General features: G+C 39.7%; 1 protein-coding gene across 1 annotated transcript; it reads left to right on the forward strand.

Moving 5' to 3' along the window:
• The first annotated feature begins 1032 nt into the window (after nt 1-1032).
• Nucleotides 1033-23871, forward strand: tgfbi (transforming growth factor, beta-induced). Its single transcript, XM_035411381.1, has 17 exons — nt 1033-1214; nt 1615-1713; nt 13059-13123; nt 13751-13908; nt 14124-14288; nt 14692-14838; nt 15071-15212; nt 15465-15677; nt 15967-16104; nt 16413-16558; nt 17918-18054; nt 18533-18663; nt 20828-20952; nt 21361-21463; nt 21572-21639; nt 22815-22839; nt 23087-23871. The coding sequence occupies exons 1-17, from the start codon at nt 1099-1101 to the stop codon at nt 23146-23148; spliced, it is 2040 nt and encodes a 679-aa protein (XP_035267272.1). The 5' UTR covers nt 1033-1098; the 3' UTR covers nt 23149-23871.
• The last annotated feature ends 211 nt before the right edge of the window (nt 23872-24082 follow it).

Raw genomic sequence — 24082 nt, forward strand, 5'->3', positions numbered from 1 at the left:
TAAATAACTAGTGTACAGTATTCCTTGACTTGTCCTGACATTTAATAACTGCTGGAGAAGCACATGTGGCCATGTAATTTTTTTAAAAAACTGCTCTTTTGGGCCATCACTCAATCGTGAAGTCAGTTGTTTTTATCATTTTTCATAAGCAGATTTTTTTTTCATTTTTTTTTTCAAATATTTTTCATAAGTTTTACTCGCATCGATATTTGTCTGGACCTTAACAACTACTGTTTGTCCATCTCCATCCTCAATAAAACCTAATTAGAACCTTTACCTGCACACACCAAAATGCAATAGCAAGTCTGTTATCAGTCAATAGCCTGAAGATATTGGTCCCCTTTGTAAGACATAATATTGCCTCTTATTTTCCATGGCAGGTTTTAGGGAGTCCTCTCCCTGTGGCTCTGATATTTGGAACGGCATATTTAACTTTTTTTTTACTATTAAACATGAAAGGAACGAAACTGAGGGATGACATTCCTGAAGCCGCAACACAACAGGAAGGACCACCTATGAAATTGCATTCCATAGGAGTCCCAAACCCCTAACTGCCACACTTTTCTAAATGAGCTCTGAACAACGTAATGCATTGCTGAGGATCCCTGTTATTAAACATATTATTACCATCATTATGCTATTACTGAAATTACAAAAAGATGTTAATAATAAGGATAATTATAGACTGCATCTTGATCAGCTGACCATAAAAATAATTTGATCCAGCTATGCAATGCTACTGTTGCTGCTAATACAACTACTAATGAATAATAATAATAATAATAATAATCTGCAACTTTCACTAATTGTGCATTTGTAATATAGGCCTAATCATGAACAAAGCAGAAATTGTTAACCATTTTGTTCTGTTGCCGTTCCAATGTAAATATGAATCTTCCAATGTGGGATCGGAGCTCAAGTATGAACTGTGGTAGAGTTTGTGTAACGCGCGAATATCTCAAATTGCTCTACCTCTCAAGCTCCTCCCCAACCAAAAAGAACTGCCCATATATATTAAAGCACCAACGGCCACCGAACCCTCGACACTTCGGAGCCTTTCTGGAGCGTGGAGGGTAGTTTACCTGGAAAAGGGACAAAATGAAGCATTTTACTTTGCTGACTTTGGGTCTAGTGGTGATTGCGACGCTCTGTGTCGCGAAGTCACCTTATAAATCAGTTCTTCAACATAGCAGAATTAGGGGAAGGCAACATGGGTATGAAGCTCTCGATATTATTTAGTTACACACATTAACGTTTGCGGAACATAGTTTTTGCGCGAGAACGAATTTCCTTTATAATGCTGGAACAGTTAAAGATTATTTGTTTGGCAAATTTTTGTGCTGTGACTGTTATTAGAAAAACATATTCATTGGGTCTTATTAATATAGACATCTTTACCAAGTCACTCTATGAGGCTATTTATTAGTTGTGGAGAGCAATGAGCAGTAAATCTAGGCAAGTGCGCAAGACTATTGCTGATATAAAATTAACCAGATACTAATATTATCCCCAGTTTAGTAAGTGCACATATGATTGAGTTGAATCACTCACAAGTGAGAAAGCTTTTTTACACTGCCACAAAAATGCAGCTATTGTGTTGTCTCTTACCTTCAGCCCTAATGTATGCGCGATGCAGAAAATCCCAGGGACTGATAAGAAGTACTTCACCAATTGCAAGCAATGGTATCATCGCAAAATCTGCGGCAAGTCAACGTGAGTTCGTTTATTTATTTATTTATTTATTTATTTTTATAAATGTATTTTGGTGCATGTGTGAACGGTTTTACACATAATATATGCATGATAACACATATGAAGTTATTTACTTTTGATTATGTAAAAATAATGGAGTAGCCCACTGCTGCATTAGGAATTTAAGATAGCCCCAGTGGGCATAACTGTGATATAGGCTACTTAGATAACTTAGAATGCCCAATTATAAAGGATCCCTCCTGATTATTCAGCTGAGAACTAATATTAGCCTGCTATCTGTGCAACATGAATCTTTTGCCATATTGTTTTGTAAAGACATTAGTGTTGTCATGCATTGCATTTTATAGAAGATTGTGAAATGAACAGCTTTCTAAATCCACAGACATCTCCCTGTGGTCTCTCACTTTTCAAGAAGTAGGTTATTGTTTGATGACATTCAGACTGAGACAGTTTTGCAACCTCTCTAAGATATCCATTGAAAATTGTTAGTGTTATTAAAAAAGATCAAGAGAGACTTGTAATACTGTTCTGAAAGTTTCTGTATCAGATCAAGTTAATGGTGGTCTTCTTTCATCTCCAGGTTGCCAGAGCAGTAAATTGAAAGCCTGTATTAGCTATTGTGAATAGAAGCTTTAGGTATAGAAACTAAATAGCCTACATAATATTTTCCCCAAAACAACTGACTGCTGTTGAAACAATCTCATTCAGTTGCTGAATAATTTCAGAAGGAAGGTGGTTATCAGAAAGAAAATAAAAAACTATGGTTATTTAGTTGTCTTTCCTGAGGATCTGTTCATCGCCTATCATGCGATTCTTACAATTATAACAAATTTCCCACTCTTAGTGTAGCAAGACCTGTGGTGAATCATTAAACGTGCTATTCAAATGTTTAGCAGAAACCTGGTTCTGATGGCTAGACATGAACCGATAGTCTTTTGTGGCACAGCACATGCATTTTTATGCCTTTGTCTTGATTAGACAAGATGGTGTACTTCACAACTGACGAGAAAGTCGCCCCAATTTCAAGAGCGGAAATATATTGTGAAAGTTTTAGTGAGTGAAATGCTTGGCCTCTTGATACAAGAATGTTAGCAGCATTTTTTACCACCTGTGGCCAATTGCATACACACAAGCAACCCCAAAGCATTTTACAGGAAAGGGGAAAAACCATTAAATCCAAATGCTCTGGGGTATTCTACCTGGTGTGTGAAGCCAAATTTTACTCATCAAGGATTTCCAGTTTTTTTTATATATCTTTAATGCCAGACCAGCATAGGATACAGTACCCAAAATACATTATAAAAATAAGTGTAATGACAAGTTATTGGTTACTTTAGCTCATATTTTAATATTATTAACTCTCTTCATAAATGGCTTTACATTTGTCCTTTAGCATAATGTTCCCAGTGAACTAAAACTCCAAAACACAATCTGGAATGAACAACTTTTCCCTATACGGGTGAATACATAGTTTTCCCGTTTGTCGTATCGTATGTTTAGAAGCTTGCCTTTGTATTTGATTAAAGTGTTTGAACACCTGGTGAGGTGTGCAATCTAGGGAGACGTTTTGTGATTCTTTGCCTGTGTCCCTTATCACTCTCCAGAACCCTGTCCATTGATCAGATTCACAATGCTTCAGTTCATTGGTTTATATTGCCCCCAATGGGTTGTGTACACAGCAGTGTCGGGTCGGAAGCACTGATCCTTTTCCATGTTACAGCTGTTTGAACAACTGCAATTATTGGTCTGCAGGTGGACACTTTGGTGTTTAAAATGTGCCAAAAACACAAAGCCGTGTATAGCCATTTACTAGCCTGGTTTAGGGAGTCAAGCCGTGGGACGAACCATAAAACCCCTTCTCTTTAAGCAGGATCTACATTTTGTTGCACTTTTCTAAAGGATTGCTGTGGCCCCAGACTTGAGTTAATTATGTAGTCACTTGGCCATTGGGTAGCCTGCATCCATGTGTGGCTTTGTTGTTTTAAATGAATGCCATTACATTAGAATCAGACAAGCATGAATTTTTCTTATGAACAAAAGGTGAGCTCAATTCAGGTAAAGATGTTATCTTACAAAAGGGAGCACTACCCGTTTTGTCATTTTGAATGTGTTTTCTATATCATGGGATTTATGGTTCTAAAATGTCCGTACTGTTAAGTTCTGGGAAATGATTTCCTGAAGTAGAAAATGTAGCTAACATGTGGCCACAAAAAAGTGAATTAGCCCTAGGGGCTCTGCCACCCCATGATACTTCTGGAAACCTTTTTATGCATTATTACATAACTATGTAATATTTTATTTTCACATAACCCTATTCAAAGATATAGATGACATTGCATGCTGCAATGGTGAGTTTTGCTAATACTTCAATGCTCTGTTCATGTTGTCAAATCTCTAACATTGTGTTTATAATAGGACATCAGTTAACAGTCATGGAAAACATATTGGCATCTAACATCATGTTTGTCTGCAAGCTGAGTTGACTTAGTTGATTTAGTCTCATTTGCCAAATATGGTTTAAAGGGGTACTTCCTCACTATTACTGAGCTGTAGTGATCTTAGCTGTATCTTTCCAAACATCTGTCATGTCAATGACATCCATCTCATAATTTTTCTTGTGTACAGTATAATTTCACTGAAGGCACACAGTACAGTCCCACCAACTGACTCTGTGCCCTTCTGTATTAGTGGCTCATGAACTGTGGTGTACTGTGTAATTTTCAGGCTGAACTTCAGTAGGATTTTGTTACATCATTGATTTGAGTAAATTTCATGTTGAAGACCAAGTATGTGCAAAATTCTTGCCTAACCAGGCATAGGAAAATGGGAATGGAAATGTTGTTAACAATCTCAAACACTCAGACACTTCCATCATTTGGTTGCTTTGAAAGAGTCATATTTTTGATGACTATGATTTTTGGTATGTTATGTTATACTTTTCAGCAGAGAGAGAGAGAGAGAGAGAGAGATGTAATGAAATTCATCTGTCTTTTAATTCCAGAGCTCCGAATAATAATTGAACCATCCAGTCTGATTGCAAACTTCAGTCTAGAGCAACCCACCCGTTCCAGGGGAAGGCTGGCCAAACACGAATGTATTGACAAGGACGGTAGCACTAATTTGATTGACACTGGGTTTAAGGTCTCCACAGGGAATCACAGTGTTTTACTCACAGTCAGTGGGCCTAGCATTCCTCAGACATGAAAGGGTCAGTCAGAGCAAATGGAGCTCTGCTCATTCTTCTGAGAGCTCTCACAGGAGAAAAGAGCATTTGCTAGGGGAACTGACAAGCACAGGAGCCATATGTTCACCATCTATTAAATTACATATGCTAAATAATTTTCAGTAATCAGGGGCAGATGGCATGACTTGTGCTTAAATAAACCTGAGCTTTCATGGCACTGAATGTATGTATTGTGTGTAGGGAATTTAGGAAGGATTTTTTGAGAATGAGATGTATGATTGGTTGGTAGCTGCTCCTCTGATTGGTGCCTGGCATCATACATTATTTCAGCTCCTAGGGTTACAGATATAGATGAATACTGTTGTTGATTAAAACTGTGGCAGATTTAAAGGATATTGGGTTTGGCCTCAAATCTTTCCCCTTTGCAGGGCTTTGACATGCACCCGCAAGGCTGCTCTCATATGAAACTGCAAAAAGGCATCAATCACCTGGTATCCAAAAGAGCTTCTGTTCACTTAAGCCAGCCCTCCAGTAAAATCTGTGCTGCAGGCATGAAAGGGCAAAGGCACTGCAAACAGTGCAACAATGTACAGGACTTAATAGCATTTTTTCTTCTCCTGTGCTTTCAGTTTTAAAATGACTTGGGCCGATATATGTATAATTTTTGTAGTAAACATATTCAAACCACTAAGTTTGGCTATCAGTCCATTCAAAAGGGAGAAGCATAAAAGAATGGTTCTAATACAGATAGCAAATCTGATCTGATAACTGTATTACATTTTCTGTATGCGCTTATTTGGACATTTTTTACTGCGTAATCAGCCACTTCTGGGCATGTAAGGACAGTTCAGGGCAGAGTTATAAGAATAGACTCTGAGCTTTTCCTTGAACCAGTCAATTCAGGAAACTGCATGTTATATCTGCAGATAGATAATCCCACTTAGCATGGTAGTTAAATAGCTCCCATTATTTTCAGGATAACATCTGTCATCAAGTCCCTTTGAGACAGGGCGTAGAGGGGTAGCTGTTCAAACAAAGTTTGAGTTTAGACTGAAAATGTAATTATTCAGGCCCGACAGGAATGCTGAATTGGATGTGAAATAAAACGCAGTTAAAATGCAGATTAACAGCATTAATTTAAGGGTATATGCATCCATGCTGGGTAATTTAGGAATTATAACCTTTTTCAGACATAGTCCCCCCATTTTAGGGGTGCAAAACAGTTGGCTATTCTGCTGTTTCTTGGCCAGCTGTGCTGTGTTTTTGCATCATTAGTTTGTGCACAAGGTAACTAACAAAAGGTCTAGAGTTGACCCGGTGTGAACTTTGCATTTACAGTCTGTTGCTGTTGTCTCACAACATTAGGACCAAATACATAGCAATATCAGCAAAGCAGGCCATCATGAGGCTGATAATCAGAATAAATCAATCAGAGATATAGCCAAAGCATTGAGTGTGGCAAAATCTGTTTAATACACTGCTAGGAAGCAAGAAAGTACTGCTGAGCTCAGCAATAGTAAACAACCTGGTAGACCACAGAAAGTCACTGTAGTGGGTGACAGAAGAATAAAAACCCCTTTCCAACTGTCACACAGATCAATAAGACTCCAGAATGTTGGTATGATGAGATGAGTGTTAACCTGTACCAAAGTGATCGAAAAGGAAGTGTAGAGAGGAAAGAAAGGAACTGCTCATGATTCAAATCACGCCCCTCATCTGTGAAACATGGTGAAGGTAGTGTAATGGCTTGGGCATGTATGGCGACCACTGGAGCTGTTTTACTTGTCTTTATTGATGATTTGACTGCTGACAGCAGCAACAGGATGAATTCTGAAGCATACAGAAATGTCTTATCTGCTCAGATCTATCCAAATTTTTCAAAACTCTTATGATGTTGCTTCACCTTGCAGTAGGACAATGACCACAAACATACTGCCAAAGCAACCAAAGAGTTTTTCAGGACCAAAAAATTGAATGTTTTTGACTGGCCAAGTCAATCACTTGACCTGAATTAATTTGCAAAATGCATATCACAAGACAAGACTGATGCAAAAAAGCCACCAAAACAAACATGAACTGAACATGGCCACAGTACAGGCCTGGCAGAGCATCACCAGGGAAGATACCCAGCATCTGGTGATGGGTTGCAGGCTTAAGGCAGTTATTGAGTCCTTGACAACTTTATTTCAGATTATCTTAATTTGTCCCATTACTTAGGCTCTTCTAAAATGGGGGACTATGTATAAAAAATGCTGTAATTCCTACAAGGTTCACCCTCAACTTAAAGCTGACAGTCTGTACTTTAATCTCATATTCGTTGCTTTATTTCAAATGCAGTGTGCTGGAGTACAATGCCAAAAGAACAAAAATTATGTCACTGTCCCAATACTTTTGAATTTAACTATATATAGTTACATATACTGTTAGGATTACTTCAACATAACAATGAACATCCCTAAAAGTGGTTTTAATCTGTCTGGTATCTGTCTGAAATCTGATTGGAAAAGCACCGTTCTTTTCCTGAAGAGAATCTATTTTCCATATGTGCCACTTTGTAGGTTTTTTCTGAGCATGATAAAAGTTCTCCCACTCAAGAATGTCTTGTGCAATCGGAAATATTGTATTATGGGTTTTAAATACATTTGTGAAAATGTTAAGAACAGACATATAAACTAAAATATGTTTCCAAAGTGCCTTTTATAGACAGTTTTGCACTGTACTTGAAACTAAATGCATGACTGTACTGCTTTCATAGTGATTATTTAGAGAGTAATAGAGAGGAGTCGAAGGTTGCAGTGGCCTGCCAGCTTCTTCCAGGAAATGACCGTTTTAGTGTGGGAGCTTTCAGCAGGGTAATAACCCCAAACACAAACAGATCATTCATATGGTCTGAGGAGTCTCTTCCAAATGGAATGTTACAGCTGCCTAAACCATGATCCCTTGGTAGTTTATGTTAAGACTTTTAAATTTTCTGAAGCTCAACATGTGTCTGTGAATTTGTCTAAAAATAACCCAAAGGGATGCACTGGAGGAACATAACTGGGCTTTGTGAGAACAATGAAATAAAACTTCAGCAGCACATCATATATGATATGATGTGCTGACATCCGCTGGGAGCCTTTAAGGTCTATAAGAGCATGGAGATGTCTGGCTGGCCAGCCTTCTGTACAAAGGAGCTAACAATCCCCACCTTTGTGTGGGTTGCCCATGGGGGTGGGGGTGGGGGGTCACTTAAGGGGAGTCGTTGACTGTGCACACCGGAGTCTGAACCTCCACCGACCTCCCCCTGGCTGCTGGGTGGGCTTTGATGGTAATTAGGTGCAAGGCTTGTCCCTTTCCTCTGTGGTACCACTGAATACTTTGGTGCTGTTGGGCTATCCTTAATTAAAATCCCAAAATGCAGGAAGGAATGTTTCTGTTAAAATAGTCGAGTTTGTCTCTGGTTTCCTTCTCTGTTTAAAAATGCAGTTCCTTTCTATGTTTTTTTTTTAATGAGAAATGCATTCTCTTTGGTCAGTTTTGTTTTTTATCATGCTGTTTGGTTGTTAAAATATGCCAGGTAGCCTTGTGAAGTCCTGGTTCTGTTTAACCTCCCCAACCCCTCCCCTTTTTTTGATCATGTTCCTGGAGAGGCACCAAACTAAACCCAATCACATGCCATCGTCTAACCGCCAACATTAGCTGCTTTTCCCAGTGACAGCACCAGACAAAGGTGCCCCGTGATGGCGTCTGATACCAACAACGCAGTCCCTTTCCCCGTGCAGGACAAAGTCTGCTCATCTGCTTTGGAACTAAAATGTGACTAAGCAGTAAAGTTCTGACAATTGAAGTCCGTGTATGTGAGTGCACACATAGGGAGGGTAATAACTTTTACACATTGTTCATGGTTTCTCTTGCTTTGAATGATGTGAACCACTAGATCCACAGGGACTGAAATATGGGCTCCATGATGTCTCTTCAGTCCAACTGCAAATTGCTTCTGATGCAATGGGTAAGAATGAGAGGCATTATGTCATTGTTTCCAGATGGCAACATTAATGCTCTTGAAATAACTTGCAGATCGACTTGCAACCCGTCAGCTTGCAGATATTTGCTGAAAGTATTCCAGAGGGCTGGTGGTAGGGAATCGGGGAGTGTGCAATGTTATTTTAACTGTCTTATTTGGGAAGATTTATATGGAGACAGTGAATTTATAGCTGAATTACATGTTTCAAAGTGTTTTAAAACTTGATTTCCTCCTTTAAATGAGTGGGTCTGGAAGCATTTGTGTATCCCCCGCTCCTTTGCCCAGCATCCAAAGTAATTTGATATTTTTTGAATCGAGGTGAATTTCTACCAAAGCACACAATCTGTGCGTGATGAATCAAGAGGGAAATGCGAATGCATTAAGCAGATAAATTCTGAAATGAACTCATGATGATCCTCATGATGAAGGGTACTTCGGCCATACAGATTACCATGGCACTTGGAAGGCTCAGTGTACACAGTGCTTGAATTATGGTGGACAAACTGTTTATTTTGTCTCATATCCATGGCTACTATCTCTGTTTGTGCTGGCAGAGGACAAATAGGTGTTGAGTTTCCATCTGTTTTGATAATCAGCTTGGTCTCATTTGGAGCGTCTCTGTTCTGCAGGGTTTCCCCATCTCTGAAAGTCAAAAACAGCCTCTGTTACTGATTCTTTACTCTATTTGAGGCTAATACCCACTGATTACTTAAAGCTGTACATGAGTACTCTGGCTGAAATCTGAAATCCTATACTTTTAAAAAAGCTTTTCCTTTTTCCACAATTTACTTTAACCTCAGTCCTTTACAATATGTATAAATATGAAGAATGATATGGAATCTCTTATACAATTACTTGAACAATATACAACTTGGAGTACTTCATACTATTATAATATGTTTAGAGCAGACATCAGGTTTGGTAATGAGATTCAAAGAATGAGGGAGTGTCCTATTCCCCCAATTTCTTCTTTGAGCTTAAATTGAGATCATCATCTCAGTGTGTATTAATTGGAATGGGAATCTGGAATGGTTTGTGGTGTTCGCCTGACTTAATCTCCTCCGGTGTGACACATCTGATTTTACCTTTCTTATATTGTGATCTTCAGATGAGATGCTGGCCACTCTTAAGCACGCACTGTGTGCACTCCTCCCCCTTCAAACACAGCTTTCTGTTTTCCTGCTCTCCCATCTAAAATGGCATTTTTCATCAGGCAAACACCATACCGTAAACTCGTCAATCAAATAGACAAATTTGACACACTGAGGTCACACTGAGGTCAATTCAATGTGCTACACAGACTAAAGCTGCATAATCCAGTGGAACAGTGTAGAAAGTTACATTACTCACACTGCTATGCTCAGTACGTTTTGGTGAGTTAATAGACTAAATACAAGGTGACTAATGCAAAATGTCTTGATGACTGAGCAATATAGACATTAACTTGTGATAAAACTATTAATTTTTATCATAACCTCCTGCATGGGTAAGGTTCATGGAAATGCACTGCCCTGCCTAAACAGTTACAGTTACTACAAATTACAGTTACCTGCAGTTTGCAGGTGCTTCTGTCAACCAAAGTCACTCTTGTGCAATGAGACAAGTACAGTCCTGTCATCCTTATGCCATCCATATCCCTCTCTTCCTGGGAGACACAGACAGCTGCATGCTTACCCTGCAGTCAGACGGGCCCAGTCAGGATTTAGATACAAGAAAGCAAAACAAATGCCAGACTTTTCTTCCTGGAGCCATGGTGTTATGCAGTACACAGCCTGTCGGGCAGTAATCATAAGACATACTTCAAGAACACTGAATCTGTAGTTTACTCTTGCAATGTCTCCTTTGGGTTCTTTCGCTGTTGCTCGAACTTTGCTTGATCCCTTTGATTGACCACCAAAGTCATTTTGTGATGATGTGGTGATTACTGCAGGGTGTGAAAGGGGAGAATATGTATATGAGTATTTCCTTGCAAAGCTTTCTTTTAATTAATTAGTAAGGTTCAGATTAATTTTTCTTGGAAATGTAAAGCAGGTCCAGTTGCAACATGAGCTAACCCGCCTGGGAAAAAAGAAGAGGGAAAGACATCCCAATGGTATTTGCAATCTCAGTTCAGATTTGAGTACTACAACCAAAAAAGAAAATTGAAAAACGGCTTGCTTTGTGAGATAAATTCGGCAGTATTACTGTGGGGTTTGAACCCCAGGTTAAAAAAAATGTCTTGGGAATTGGGATATTCAAGGCTGTCAAGAAAATATATTTTCTGTGACACTATGTGTGAGCGCAAAAACAGTGATGAATGTTGTAAGAATACAATGTTCTGAATATGTAATTTTGTTTGATATGTGGACCATGTAAAATAAGTGAGTGTGTGGTCCTGAATAGGATTTTAAAAAACAATGGACTGTGTATATGGTGACCCAAACAGAGTATTCTGGAAATGTCTTTCCGTGTTCTTACTGAGCCTGAGAATTTTGAGAATTTTTTTGTATCGATATGTTGTAGGAAAGATCAACCTTACTGAATGCCAGTGTATTATTATATAGTACATAGTAAAACAACTATATTGACAGTCATTTTATGATATTTTTGATCTAATGAAAAATGAAGTGAATGGTCATGTAACTCTTCAGAGCCCTTTTTATGACAGGAGCATCAGATGTTATTATGTTTACTTCTTGACCAATAACAAATAGACAAAAGGTCACATTTACTTTACAAAAACATTTCTAGTAGCCTTGTGTAATTTATAGAGTGTCTGAGAGCTGTGCCCAGTTGAATTATCACTCAAAAATATTATAAAAGATGACTGAAAATGTTTTCATGACAATTAATCTCTCAAGGAGGCTTCATGTTTAATTTGACAATGTCACAATTTATGGTGATCCCTCAATTTCAAGTAAGAGTGAAGGTGCCATGATTTTGTGCGTGGAATTTGGCTCTCCACATTTTTCAGAACATTTCTCCCCTGACAAGGATCATTGGCTACACGCAGTGCTGACCCTTTGCAACTATTGACATTGCAGTAAGGCTTATAGTGGTGAAGATAAAGATAGATGGTGGAGACGCTTGTGGGAATATAATGTGTACTTTCCAGTGGCTGAAATAAGTTTCACGCTGGAAGACTTAAGTTTCCTTTGGTAGCTGAGTGAGCACACCTTAGCCTGGTCGGTCGCTCTGAAGAATTTCTCATATATTTTTACTGGCAGGATCCAATGTTTGAGCTGTAGTCAGTTTTGGCCCTGTGATGTCTTCTCTGGGGTCTCCACATTGCCAGCTCTGTGCCTCTGGATTCCTTTGGCTCTCAGAGGAAATTGGTTTTTACAGCCCTCTGCAAAAGGCTGGAACCCAGTGCAGATTTATGGTGGAGATATCCAAAAGGAACAAGGAGGAGCACCATGGTCGGGTCATGTGGTAGTTATCACGCAAGGCACAGTTTGTGCAGGAATAAAGGGTCCATCAGTCATGTTTTCCCCACACAGTGCTGCTAGAGAGGCAGGAGGTAGATAAAGAATTTTAAATATCCTTTTAAAAATAAAAGAAAATTGCATTGCATTGATAATGCACCTTTCAATCACCTAAATTATGGAAATTCAAGTGGATACCTCATCATATATTAACTTTAAAGCACAGTGATCTGATCTTGGGCTAAATAAAGTTGTTTTTGGATGTAAATAATCATTTCTTTTACAAAAACATAGCTCAAAAGTAAAAATATGTTGCAGGAAAATGGCACATTTTGGCCATCAGAAGTGAAGGGTGAAATTATGGTGTTTTGGCATAACAAACATGTGCTGAGGTGGAAAGTCCAGGAGTCAGAAAGTAACAGTCCTACCATGTGTTTCTTCTACCCATGAACTCAGCCAGCTGATTTCACTAATTAGTCCTATTTCCTGCCTAACAAATTATGCTAATTAGCAAATCCAGGTGATTGGAACAAAATACTGGGGTGAACTTTCTGAACCCAGATTTTCAACCTTTCAACCTGAATATGAAAAGGTTCATGTTGATGGAGTACCTGCATTAGAAAGGGTGTAGAATCCTTGTTATAGATTTTGATGCTCATGCAGTTACATTTTTCCAAGCCACATGGCACAGTTGAAGCTGCAGGATCAATCAAGATCAAATGGTAAACAGCTGTGTTATTATGTTTTCCAGGATGATCACCTATGAGTGTTGCCCCGGCTATGAGAAGGTTCCTGGAGAGAAGGGCTGTCCTGCAGGTATACAAGTGTTACTCAGTGCTGCTCAATGGGGTTGATGTTAGTTGCTACTGCAACCATCCCATTATTTGTAACATGTACACCATCATGCAGATACTCCCACTTCCAATCCAGGTAGGGAACTGCTAGATGTGTACTACTAGAATGCTGTTCTTCTATTGCACTAAACAGCCAGAGAGCATTCCAAGGTCTTTGTAAGCTTATGATATCTGTTTTAGGTGAGAATCCTTTTTAAAGTGTGCCAGACAGAATCATATTAATCATGTAAATCTTAAAATGCATCAGAGATGGTTTAATCTAGTTTAAAACAGTGACATACTTCCTCACTCTTTTATGCCTACAGTTGCTCTATCCTGAACTTTTTAGTCGTAGACTTGGTTTTTAGACAAGCATAAAAGGAATTGCTCTAAACTCTGAGGAACAACACAAGCTCATGACTGTGGGCCCCAACATTCAGAGCTGGGTTTGAATGGTATGAAAGGACATTTCCAGCCCATAAATACAGTCATAAAAGATTCATCGTGTAAATTGTGGAAAAACAAATGTATGAAAGTATCCCTCTGAGAGCCACACAGTTTTCTTTGGCACTCTCCCATGACAGGGTTTTCTGCTGTCTTTCTCTCACAGCTCTGCCATTGGTCAACATCTACAACACCCTGGGCGTGGTCGGAGCCACCACCACCAAGATGTACTCTCAGAGGGCCGAACTGCAGGAGGAGATTGAGGGGCCTGGCAGCTTTACCTTCTTCGCTCCTAGCAATGAGGCTTGGGCTGCCCTGCCATCTGTGAGTTCCCGCAGCACCTCCACAGCCAGACAGCAGCTATTACCGAACCAAGTGAAAGTGTTGCAGGCTGACAAAATGTTATTTAAGTTGCACTACACAGGACACCTTTCAAAACCAACTGATGGTGATATAGGAGGCCAGGTGCTAAAAATCCAACTGCATTCAAGGTGAAAACTTTGATGAACTCTAAATTTCTGCTGTTTCCCACTCATTAGGAAATCCTGGATGCCCTGGTGAGCAATGTCAACATTGAGTTGCTCAATGCTCTCCACTACCACATGGTCAACAGACGTCTGACCTCTGAGGACCTCAAGCACGGCACAGCCTACGCCTCCATGTACCAGGACTTCGATGTTCATATCCACCATTACCCCAATGGAGTAAGTGATGCCCAATGTTGGCTTTAGATTTCCATGTCAGATTAATCTACCACCAGAGAGCTCAGCATAAACCAAAATCAAACGTCCACAGTTTTCTTTTGTCCATAACCACTGAGTTTTTAATTTCCCTTAGCAATGAAAATGACCCTGTGCTTGACAGTATGCATTTTACAAGAAACCTGTAACACGTGTGCATGCAGCTGTACCTCTTAAGTGCTCCATTTCTGTGTTAAGCTGTCTCTCTTGAACACATTCAGAAATATATGAAGTTTGGTTTGAATTTAAAGTCATAGATTGTTTAGTTGAACAGGGGTCTTGGAAACGCACACTAAAACAGTTTTCAGCAGATAAAATTTATATTGGTCCTCAAATCTCAGTTCCTTTTTGCTGTTTCCTTGTGAAGATCATAACCGTGAACTGTGCCCGTCTGGTGAAGACGGACCAAGATGCCACCAATGGGATTGTGCATGTCGTTGACCGGGTCATCACGGCCATCACCAACAATGTCCATACCTTCATCGACACCGACGATGACCTGGAGACACTGCGTGTAAGTGGAGAAGTCTCATCATACTCCTTCAAATTTTACCTTATACAACTTCCCATTTATACAGTCGTGTTCTATGTGAAATGAGTGGTGGGAGATGATAGCCTTATGGGCCATAGTTAGCAGCACAGGAAGCAAGACCTCTGCGAGAGGCCTCATTTGCTCACTTATATCTCTCTATAAGAAGGTGAGAGTCCTCTATGGGTGTGTTTGTAACTGTGTGTGTCTGTCTCAGACTGCTGTTGCTGCTGCTGGCTTGACTAACTTGCTGGAAAGCGATGGCCACTATACTGTATTCGCACCAACTAATGAGGCCTTTGAGAAGATCCCACCAGAGACCTTGAACAGGATTCTGGGAGACCCTGTGGCTCTGAAAGGTAGAGTAGACCCAAAAACTGTTTCTAGGCAGGCTGACTTTCATGAGTTAAAACCCTTGGTTTTAATGTGTGTTTGTGTAAGTCACAGGCAAGTTCTATAACCAGTTATTTTACACATCCAGATATGAGAGGCTGGTGGCCTTTTCTAGAAAATGCAAACTACTGAAATGTGCTAAAGTAAAATTTTGTATTTGAGTGTGGGAAGACAAGCTGATCAGTATGAACAGAGATTGCCCTCTGGTGATTACCCAGATCTTCTGAACTACCACATCCTGAAGAACATGCAGTGCTCCGAGTCAGTTGTGGCTGGGACACCATTGGAAACACTGCAGGGCACTGTGCTGGAGGTTGGCTGCGATGGCACTGAGATGACTCTCAATGGCAAAGCCGTCATCACCAAGAAGGACCAACTGGGAACCAATGGTGTAGTCCACTACATCAATGAGCTCCTTATCCCTGACTCAGGTGTGCCGTCCTACAGAACACCCCACATACAGTAACACAATCTTATTGATTCATTTGTTTTGCAGACAGCCTCATCAAGGACAACTTTACATTGCTTGCATTTGACATATTATTAATTTATATGTTTAGTTATTTCCTAAAACAATTCACATTTGAAGGTTCAACAGCAGTACTTCACCTGATATTCAAACCCATGAGCGTCTGATTTAAAGTGCTGTTTCCTAACAGCAATGCAGCACTCAATGGGCCATATATGAATTCAACATGACTTGATGTATTTATCTTAAAGCTAAGACCCTGTCGGAGCTGGCACAGGAATCCAGTATTTCAAAGGCAAATATGATGTTCGTTGAGGCTGGCCTGGAATCCCACCTGTCTGGATCTGAGTCTGTGACGTTGCTTGCACCTCAGGATGATGCTTTTAAAGGTGAGAGCACCAAGTGGCCTGTCTATGCTCAGTCGCTACCTTGGGGTTCCTGATTTCTGGTGGTTATATGATAAACTAAAACCCAGGTAAGGCATTGGTTTGGAAATATTAAGGGATGGTTAACTGACTTGGAATGGCCAATGAAATAAAATCCCTATTGTGCCTTTCCAAATTAACAAAACTTTTTCTCTGCAAAATTCCAATGAGAAATATGATTAAAATGATAAATAATGTTTCTGTGATAAACTACTGGCTTTCTTTTAAAAAGCCCAACACTGTATTAACGGCGGCGTAATTGGTATCTGCAGAGGTCAGTACAACGATCACTCCAGATATGAAGACACTGCTTTCTCACCACATCGTGAAGGGGCAGCTGTCCTCCAGAAGTCTGTACCATGGCCAGGTGCTGGAGGCTGTGGATGGGCTGAAGCTCAGGGTGTTTGTCTACCGCAACGTGAGTTCACCCGTGCCGGAACTGGAAGTGGGGGGCCAAGGGCTATCTGATGATTGGTTTCCATTGTTTCCGAGGGCACGGTAACCCAACACATTGTGTTATTTATGCGCTTGGCAGGAGCCTGCATCCTGGGCCACCTACATTGCTCATATTTTGCCTGTGATCTGTTTATTCAGCTGGATGCTTATTCTGAAGCAGTTGCGGTGAACTACCTTGCTCATGGGCACACCAGCACAGTTTGAGCGTGCAACTTTCAGGTCTAGTCTCCTGCTGGCTGCCGAGATGCAGATTTGCATGTTGTGCCCATTGTATTGAACCACATCTTCACAGTTAGGTTGCTGTATTTTAACTTGTTGAGTCCAGTTTATTTGTCACTATACTGCTCGGCTGCTTGGACACAGGCTATGTGTCGTTCATCCTATCATAATCATATCCATACGATTAGGAATAGTTACAGAACTTATTTTGGGAAAACTTTTTAAATGCCCAAGTTACCTGTTACTGTCAGGGAAGCCTTGTTCATGAATATTGACATCTGCAGTGTTTTTCAATGCCCCTCTTTTAAATATTTGTCTGGAATTTGAATTGCGCTATGCTCTGTGTGAGTGTCACTCACACTTGCATGCAGGTGTTACTGCAGTACATGTATTCGTGCGTGAATCACTGACTATTTTGTACATTGTGAGCAACACAACATGAACTGTAGGCACCGTATATAATACGCTGGCTTTATTATGGTGGTGGACAGAGGAATACTGATCAACCTAAGCCCACCTGAGTCAGTGGGACAATCCCAAAGTCAGGCTGTCGCACTCATGAGATCCCAGTGTTTGGCTCTCTATTTGTGTGAAAGACATGCAATTCTGTGACTCATTTAGGCTACTGTAACTTGATGGCACATTAATCCATGCTCTCACAGCACAGTACAGTCAGTGCGTGAAATGAAAGTGTATTTTGTAACCACATGTCATGTAAAACATTTCACCACTAGAATAGTTTTACTACCATGAATTGGAAAATTTAATTGTGAATTGCTTTCCTGGAGATTTTCAGTCCACGCCTGCTTTGCCTAGTAATTCGCAGGACTTCCTTTCCCGTGTGGTTGCAAGAAAATATAAGAATTCTCAATGAGCAAAAGATTTTGTGCAAATATTTAATTCCTTTGGTTTTATGTCCAACATTCACAGCCAGATTCTTCAGGGTCTGTGGTCAGGTATAGTACAGTAAATCTCACATTTCTGCTATGGGAGGAAAGCTTCAGATCACCCTTGATTCCTGTCTGGTGTCACATAACTCTTTCCTCTAGCCACACAGCAGTCCACAAGGGTCTCACTGGCTTGCACTCTCCCTCACCCTCAGAATCTGTGCATCGAGAACGTCTGCATTGCCGCCCATGACAAGACTGGCCGTTTTGCCACCATGTTCACCGTGGACAAGCTCCTTACCCCGCCTGTAGGCACAGTGATGGATGTGCTCAAGGGAGATGACCGTTTCAGGTAGGGGCACATTATTGCCGCAGTTGAGCCTAGAGGTAATGTAACCTGATAGAAAGGTATGTTAAAGAACAACTGGCCTCACACACAACACTCCTAACTAGACTGCAACTACTACTACTGAAACATAAAAGCTCCTCAAACGCCCAATGGGATGGGTTTGGAAAAGTGCATATATGCTTTAGCAGACCAACAGGAGGCACCGTTGTGCAGTTTATTGCTACTGCAGCATTAACCTAGCCCACTCATGGATTAAACTTTTTTTTTTGCTCATTGTTTTTTTGGGAATGGACTTCCTTCTGACTCCTTCTGTTGTTCTTTTTCAAGCCTCTAGTGGCTCATTTGAACACATTTTAATTCTCTGACCTCACATGGTCAGGCGGTTCTTCACCCCCTCGCCCCTCCATCATTCTTGTTGTTAAGACCCTGTGTGTCCTGAGGTGGCTTTGCCGAAGTGCAGTGACCCGTTTCCTGTTTTCAGCACCCTGGTGGGAGCCATTCAGACAGCCGGCCTGACAGAGATGATGAACCAGGCTGGGACCTACACCGTCTTTGCCCCAACCAATGAAGCCTTCAGTGCCATGCCTCCAGCTGATCTCAACAAACTCCTGGGTAATTACTGCTACAAAGGGCTGAGTGTGTGTGAGGCTGGCCCAGTTCTTCTTGGCATGGTGTCAACTTGACCAAGGATAATAAAATGTCATGATATCACCTTACCAGTAGGAAACAGAGTGGGGCTCCTGCAATCATGGATTATGTAGGTAACAATTAATAGAACAGCACCTGCTGCACCTGTTGATGCAGACTTTCTGTTGGTGTGCCCTTGATAGCACCACGCAAAAACATGACTTTTCCAATTTTCACATAGACCTTGCGTCCACAATTTACCATACTTAAATGTATTTATAGTGCACTTGCCTTGCCCTTTTTGAATTTGCTGCCTGCTCAGTTCTGAACAGTAATTCATTTTCAGGGAATTCAGGGAGACACAGCACAACCAACAGATTCTGCTGTATTAGAAACAAAACACATTTAAATGTTTCACTCAATTCTGAATATATCCCTTAGTTCACAGTTAAAGCATAGGGAAAATATGCTACATTCTCATGCTACAACAGCTGTCCTTATTTCCTGTACAGTATCTGCCAGCCCTCTGGTCACTAAACTCCACCATGTCATTCCTGTAGATGACATGATGTGTTGTTTCTTAAATGGAAACACATTTGGAATTGGCTCCCTGGACTCTATCCTTCCCGTACACAATTTGAGCTTTGGATCTTTGGCAGACAAATCTGAACTTGACTTATAACACACAGTAATGTTTGACTCATTGTCTGGCTCTTCATCACTCCTAATCAACAGTCTGTGCTACAAAAACTCAGATATATTTCAGTTACAATGTGCTGAATTGCCTAATCCTAGCCAGACTTGGCTGCCATGGAATCACACAATAGCAAGAAAACGGTTTACATCCATTACATTAGCAACAGCCTTGAGAGAAGAGTCCCAGTCCAGCAAATGCTGACATCACTAGGAAATACAGCATACAGCTGCTACCTTTGACTGATGTTGTCAGTGACTCTGGACCTTGGGGCTTTTTTTATCTCTTCCACTTGCAGAAGCTTTCTGCCATTCGTTTCATTACCTCACCCTGGAACTGTTTGCCGCAAGGAGAGCGCCATGATTGAGAGTCATACTTAGCTGCAGCCAAACAGCTGCCATTAAAGACCTCTTTTGTTGTGTCTTTCCAAACCACAGTTGCGCACATTTGCCAAGTCTGCCCCCATAGTGTACCTTTTCTGCTACAAAGCAGATGCACTCATACTCAGCTTTTCCTTCCAGGGCTGAAGTCTCCTTGATCTGAGTTTCCCTGTGTTCTGAGAGGAATAATAATATTTAGCCTGAGAGAAAGGATGAAATATCATTATTATCAGTTGAGTTAATTTTATAGACATTGATAAAAGATATAAGATGGATATAAGAGGTTGTCTATGAAATGAATCCTTTCTATTTTAAAGTTACTGAACATTTGTTTGACTTAAGTCCCATTTTTTTCTTTGCTCCCCAATTGGGAATAGCTAATCACAATGAAACATTCTCTTGCTTGTGCATCCTTTGAAACAGATGCAAGTAGCTGGCCTTTCTTATCACAGGCCCCCAATCGAACAGATGAGTCTCTGTTGCAGTTATATGCTTGTGAGAAGTATCAAAAGACATTTTTAAACTTTTTGATAGATTTCTTTAATTTGAAGAGGTACAGGGGCATATTTTAGGTTACATGCCTTCTACTGTGTTCATGAAACGTATAAGGATACTGTTTTCTGTCATATTCTTTTTATATGCTTGATTGCTTTTTTTGTCTATTGATATGCTCCGGTTTGATTATTTGTATTAGTCCATGAACAGTTTTTTATATCAATTGAATTGGTAGTTCTCTTTACACAAATAATGTGTGTTCCAAATACATGTATTTATTTGTGTTTAAGCTGTATATAAACACACACAAATATGTTGAAACTGGTCTGGTAAGAGAAAATGTGACAAATGCATATCATGTTACTTCTAGTAAAGGATTACATAATAATAGATCAGATTAAATACTAGTAAAAATTAAAAGAACAGCTGAAATACATATGTAAATAGCTCAGGTTGCTTTAAAAAGCCAGTAACTTTGTTCTTACACATAGCTGGGACCACATTTTTGTCAAAGTGATGAATCTGAGGTTAGCCTCACCTGCCATGAAGTGATTTCATAACTCCTTTTGGTGTTGCATAGGTGACCCTAACCAGCTGGCAAGTGTTCTGAAGTACCACGTAGGAGATGAGATTCTGGTCAGTGGTGGGGTGGGGTCCCACAGCAGGATGAAGCCACTGGAGGGAGAGAGGCTGGAGCTGAGCTTGGTGGGTAATCTGGGAGTGAGAATTGGGGGGCGGGGGGGATGGGTCAGGGTTTGGAGGAGTTGATGTGTGCTTTCACATCTGAATAATTCTCCTTCCTGCAGGCATGTCATTTCGGTATTTTAAGTCTTACTCTGCTTCCCTTTTAAAAACCTTAATGTGTTCATGGCCCATCCTTTCCAAATGTATGATGGAAAGAAGGGGCAGCATGTAACGTACTGGTATTAGTATACATTGAAATATGAAATAGACTTAAAATATGTGAAATAAAAAATCAAGCCCAGGAATCAACGTACAATTTTATGTATACCCATGTGTGATTGATTTTTAGGTGTGAGGCTCAGAAAACAAAATGTGCACATTGAAATTTACCTTGCTAACGTGGGCCCCTGCCATATTCTGTTCTCTCAGAAAAACTACACTGTGTATGTCAACAAGATCCCTGTAACTGACGCCGACCTGATGGCCACCAATGGAGTCGTCCATGCCGTGGGCTCAATTATCCAGTCTCTGCGTAAGACTGTCAGCTCTAACGCATTGTCACCATAGTGATGCAGCCAGCTCAGTGCAATAGAGTACTATCAGGATGCTAACAGAGCTTCATGTTTTCCATCTCTTTCAGCTCCCAAGGTTTTGAGTGATGCAGCAGAACCATCAAAGAGGGCGTTCAGGCACACCTCCACTGTGAGAGTAAGTCACTGTGCACACCCAAACATGAGAATAATCTTAATCACCTTAATTTTTAAAAATATATTATATGTGCAAGGGAGAGATACAATAATGTTTATGCTATATTTCGGGGAGTCTAATCTGGTAAATTATTTAAGATGGTAAATGGTAAATGGACTGCATTTATATAGCGCTTTTATCCAAAGCGCTTTACAATTGATGCCTCTCATTCGCCAGAGCAGTTAGGGGTTAGGTGTCTTGCTCAAGGACACTTCGACATGCCCAGGGTGGGGTTTGAACCGGCAGCCCTCCGACTGCCAGACAATCGGTCTTACCTCCTGAGCTATGTCGCCCCCTAAGAACATTTTGTAGTTTAAACAAATGGTGATACGTCATTTACTTACACTGAACAATTCATTTGTTGAAAGGCAAAGGGCAGAAAACCAAACCAGTTCACTTTTTGTGCGATTCTAACATTTAAAATGATTGAGGGCTGTGTTTAGTTTTGACCACATTACTATTTGCTGATACATGTATGTTTTTTATCATATTTCCATTGTAAATCCCAGCAGATTAACAAATATTGACTGAGACAATCTGCCAGAGTAAAATACAGAATTCTCATTGTTTCGAAACAGTTTAGAAATGTTTAAAACGTTTTTTGACCAGAACTTTAAGAAGAATGTAAATCATTGTTCTTTTTGTTTTGCCCTCACAATAACAGAATATAGTATATTGCTTCTACAAAAAAACCTGCTTTTAGAATGAAATGTTAGATAATCTAATCTCAGTTTATTTCACTGCTTTTATATTAAATGTTTATTTATAGGCCATTGAAAAAATGAACAGTCCTTTTAGCTGCAAAACACATTATTCAGCGAGCACACAAGACTTTTGTTTAAATGATTTCATTGATCTGCAATCATAGCTTTCAGTTTCAGATTTTTCATTCAATTATGATATCAGAGTATTCTTAGTAGTATCTTAGTGCAACCCATAAATCAAATCATTATCTCTGAAATTCCAAGGATTATATGTTTTATTAGCCGAGAAATACTTTTAGCAAGGGAGGTAATCACACATGAATAATAAAACAAGCACCTTTGAAATTAATGTTTTGCCAGTGAAGTTTTGCTCTGTTCTGCTTGCTCTAAAATATATGCTATGTCATATCCTTTTTTTCTCTTCTCTTACAGACTCACAGACAGGCTATTAGAAATGGTAATTATTTCTATTCATCAACTTAAATAATGAAGGGCTGCCATGTCAGCTGTCATGCAGATGACAGTTTTTCATGCACTGTATGTTCAAATATGATGTGAATGTAAAATTTTAATCAGCCTCCTCCTTCTTTGAAGGCTTGAAATGGAATGTGAGTTAGAGGGCTAATCCTCTGTATATGACATTACAAGCATATATGTATTATGCTAGATTGAAAATTATTTCATGTTTTTTTTTTTTCTTCCAGATGATCTGTTCCAGAAGGTTTTGAGAAGTCATTCCAGCAGAACAATTTCTCGTGTTCAGTAACTCATTGTAAAAGGAAAAAAACGTCTGGAGAATTTAAACATAAAAATTTCAAAATGTAGTTCCTTTTGCTGAGGAATATATGCTTACACTTGAAAATTCAGCAGGTAATGAGTCCATATCTTTTCACAAATGTAAAGCTACATAATCCAGAAAACCATAAAGACAGAGATGAAATATTTTGGTAGACACATTTGTATGATTATTTTTTTTATACCAAACTTTTAGATTGAAAAAAAAAAAAAAACATTTTTTGCTTATTTGATGTGTGAATGGTCTGATGTTTAAGCCAAGGCATTTGGCTTCAGTAAAGGCATTTAGTAAAGGCTTTGTTAATATTACATGTAGCTTCATTAAGAATTCATTAAGAATGTTTGAATACTCATACACCTGAGGTGACTCTTCTGTTTGTCATGTCATGTCTCATTGTTAATTTGGAGCAGACCTTTGAAAAATGCATAATGGTGTTTTCTTTCCATTTACCTGTAGCATGTTTGCATGGTTTAAGATGATTCTAAAAATACCAACAAGCAACAAGCATTTCAGTCCAGTTCATGTCATTTGTTTTGTGTGTGTGTGTTTTTTTCTTTCCTTTTTTTTTTTTTTTTGTTTGGTTGTTTTTAGTTAAAGAGCCCATAACACACACCTATTTGTAACATACTGTGTTAGGGATTTTTTAATAGAGGTCTGCACATCTCAAAATAAAATGTTCATTTTGTAGTCAAAGAGTTACTCTGTGCACTCATTTCTAGGATTCATTCATTCATGTCGTTCACTTTGATCTCATCGTAATAATAAAAGTGGGAGGGGCTTTTGGTGCAGTCTGTTTGGTGCATTGTAGCCCCTGTGTGGGTAGAGGTTCAATCACCTGCAATGGCACCTTCTGAGCTGTCGTGCCTTCTATATTAGTGATCATCTCTGCTTTCTTGCTGTCTGA

The sequence above is a fragment of the Anguilla anguilla genome, chromosome 3, assembly GCF_013347855.1.
Source record: "Anguilla anguilla isolate fAngAng1 chromosome 3, fAngAng1.pri, whole genome shotgun sequence".
NCBI classification, from domain to species: Eukaryota; Metazoa; Chordata; class Actinopteri; order Anguilliformes; family Anguillidae; genus Anguilla; species Anguilla anguilla.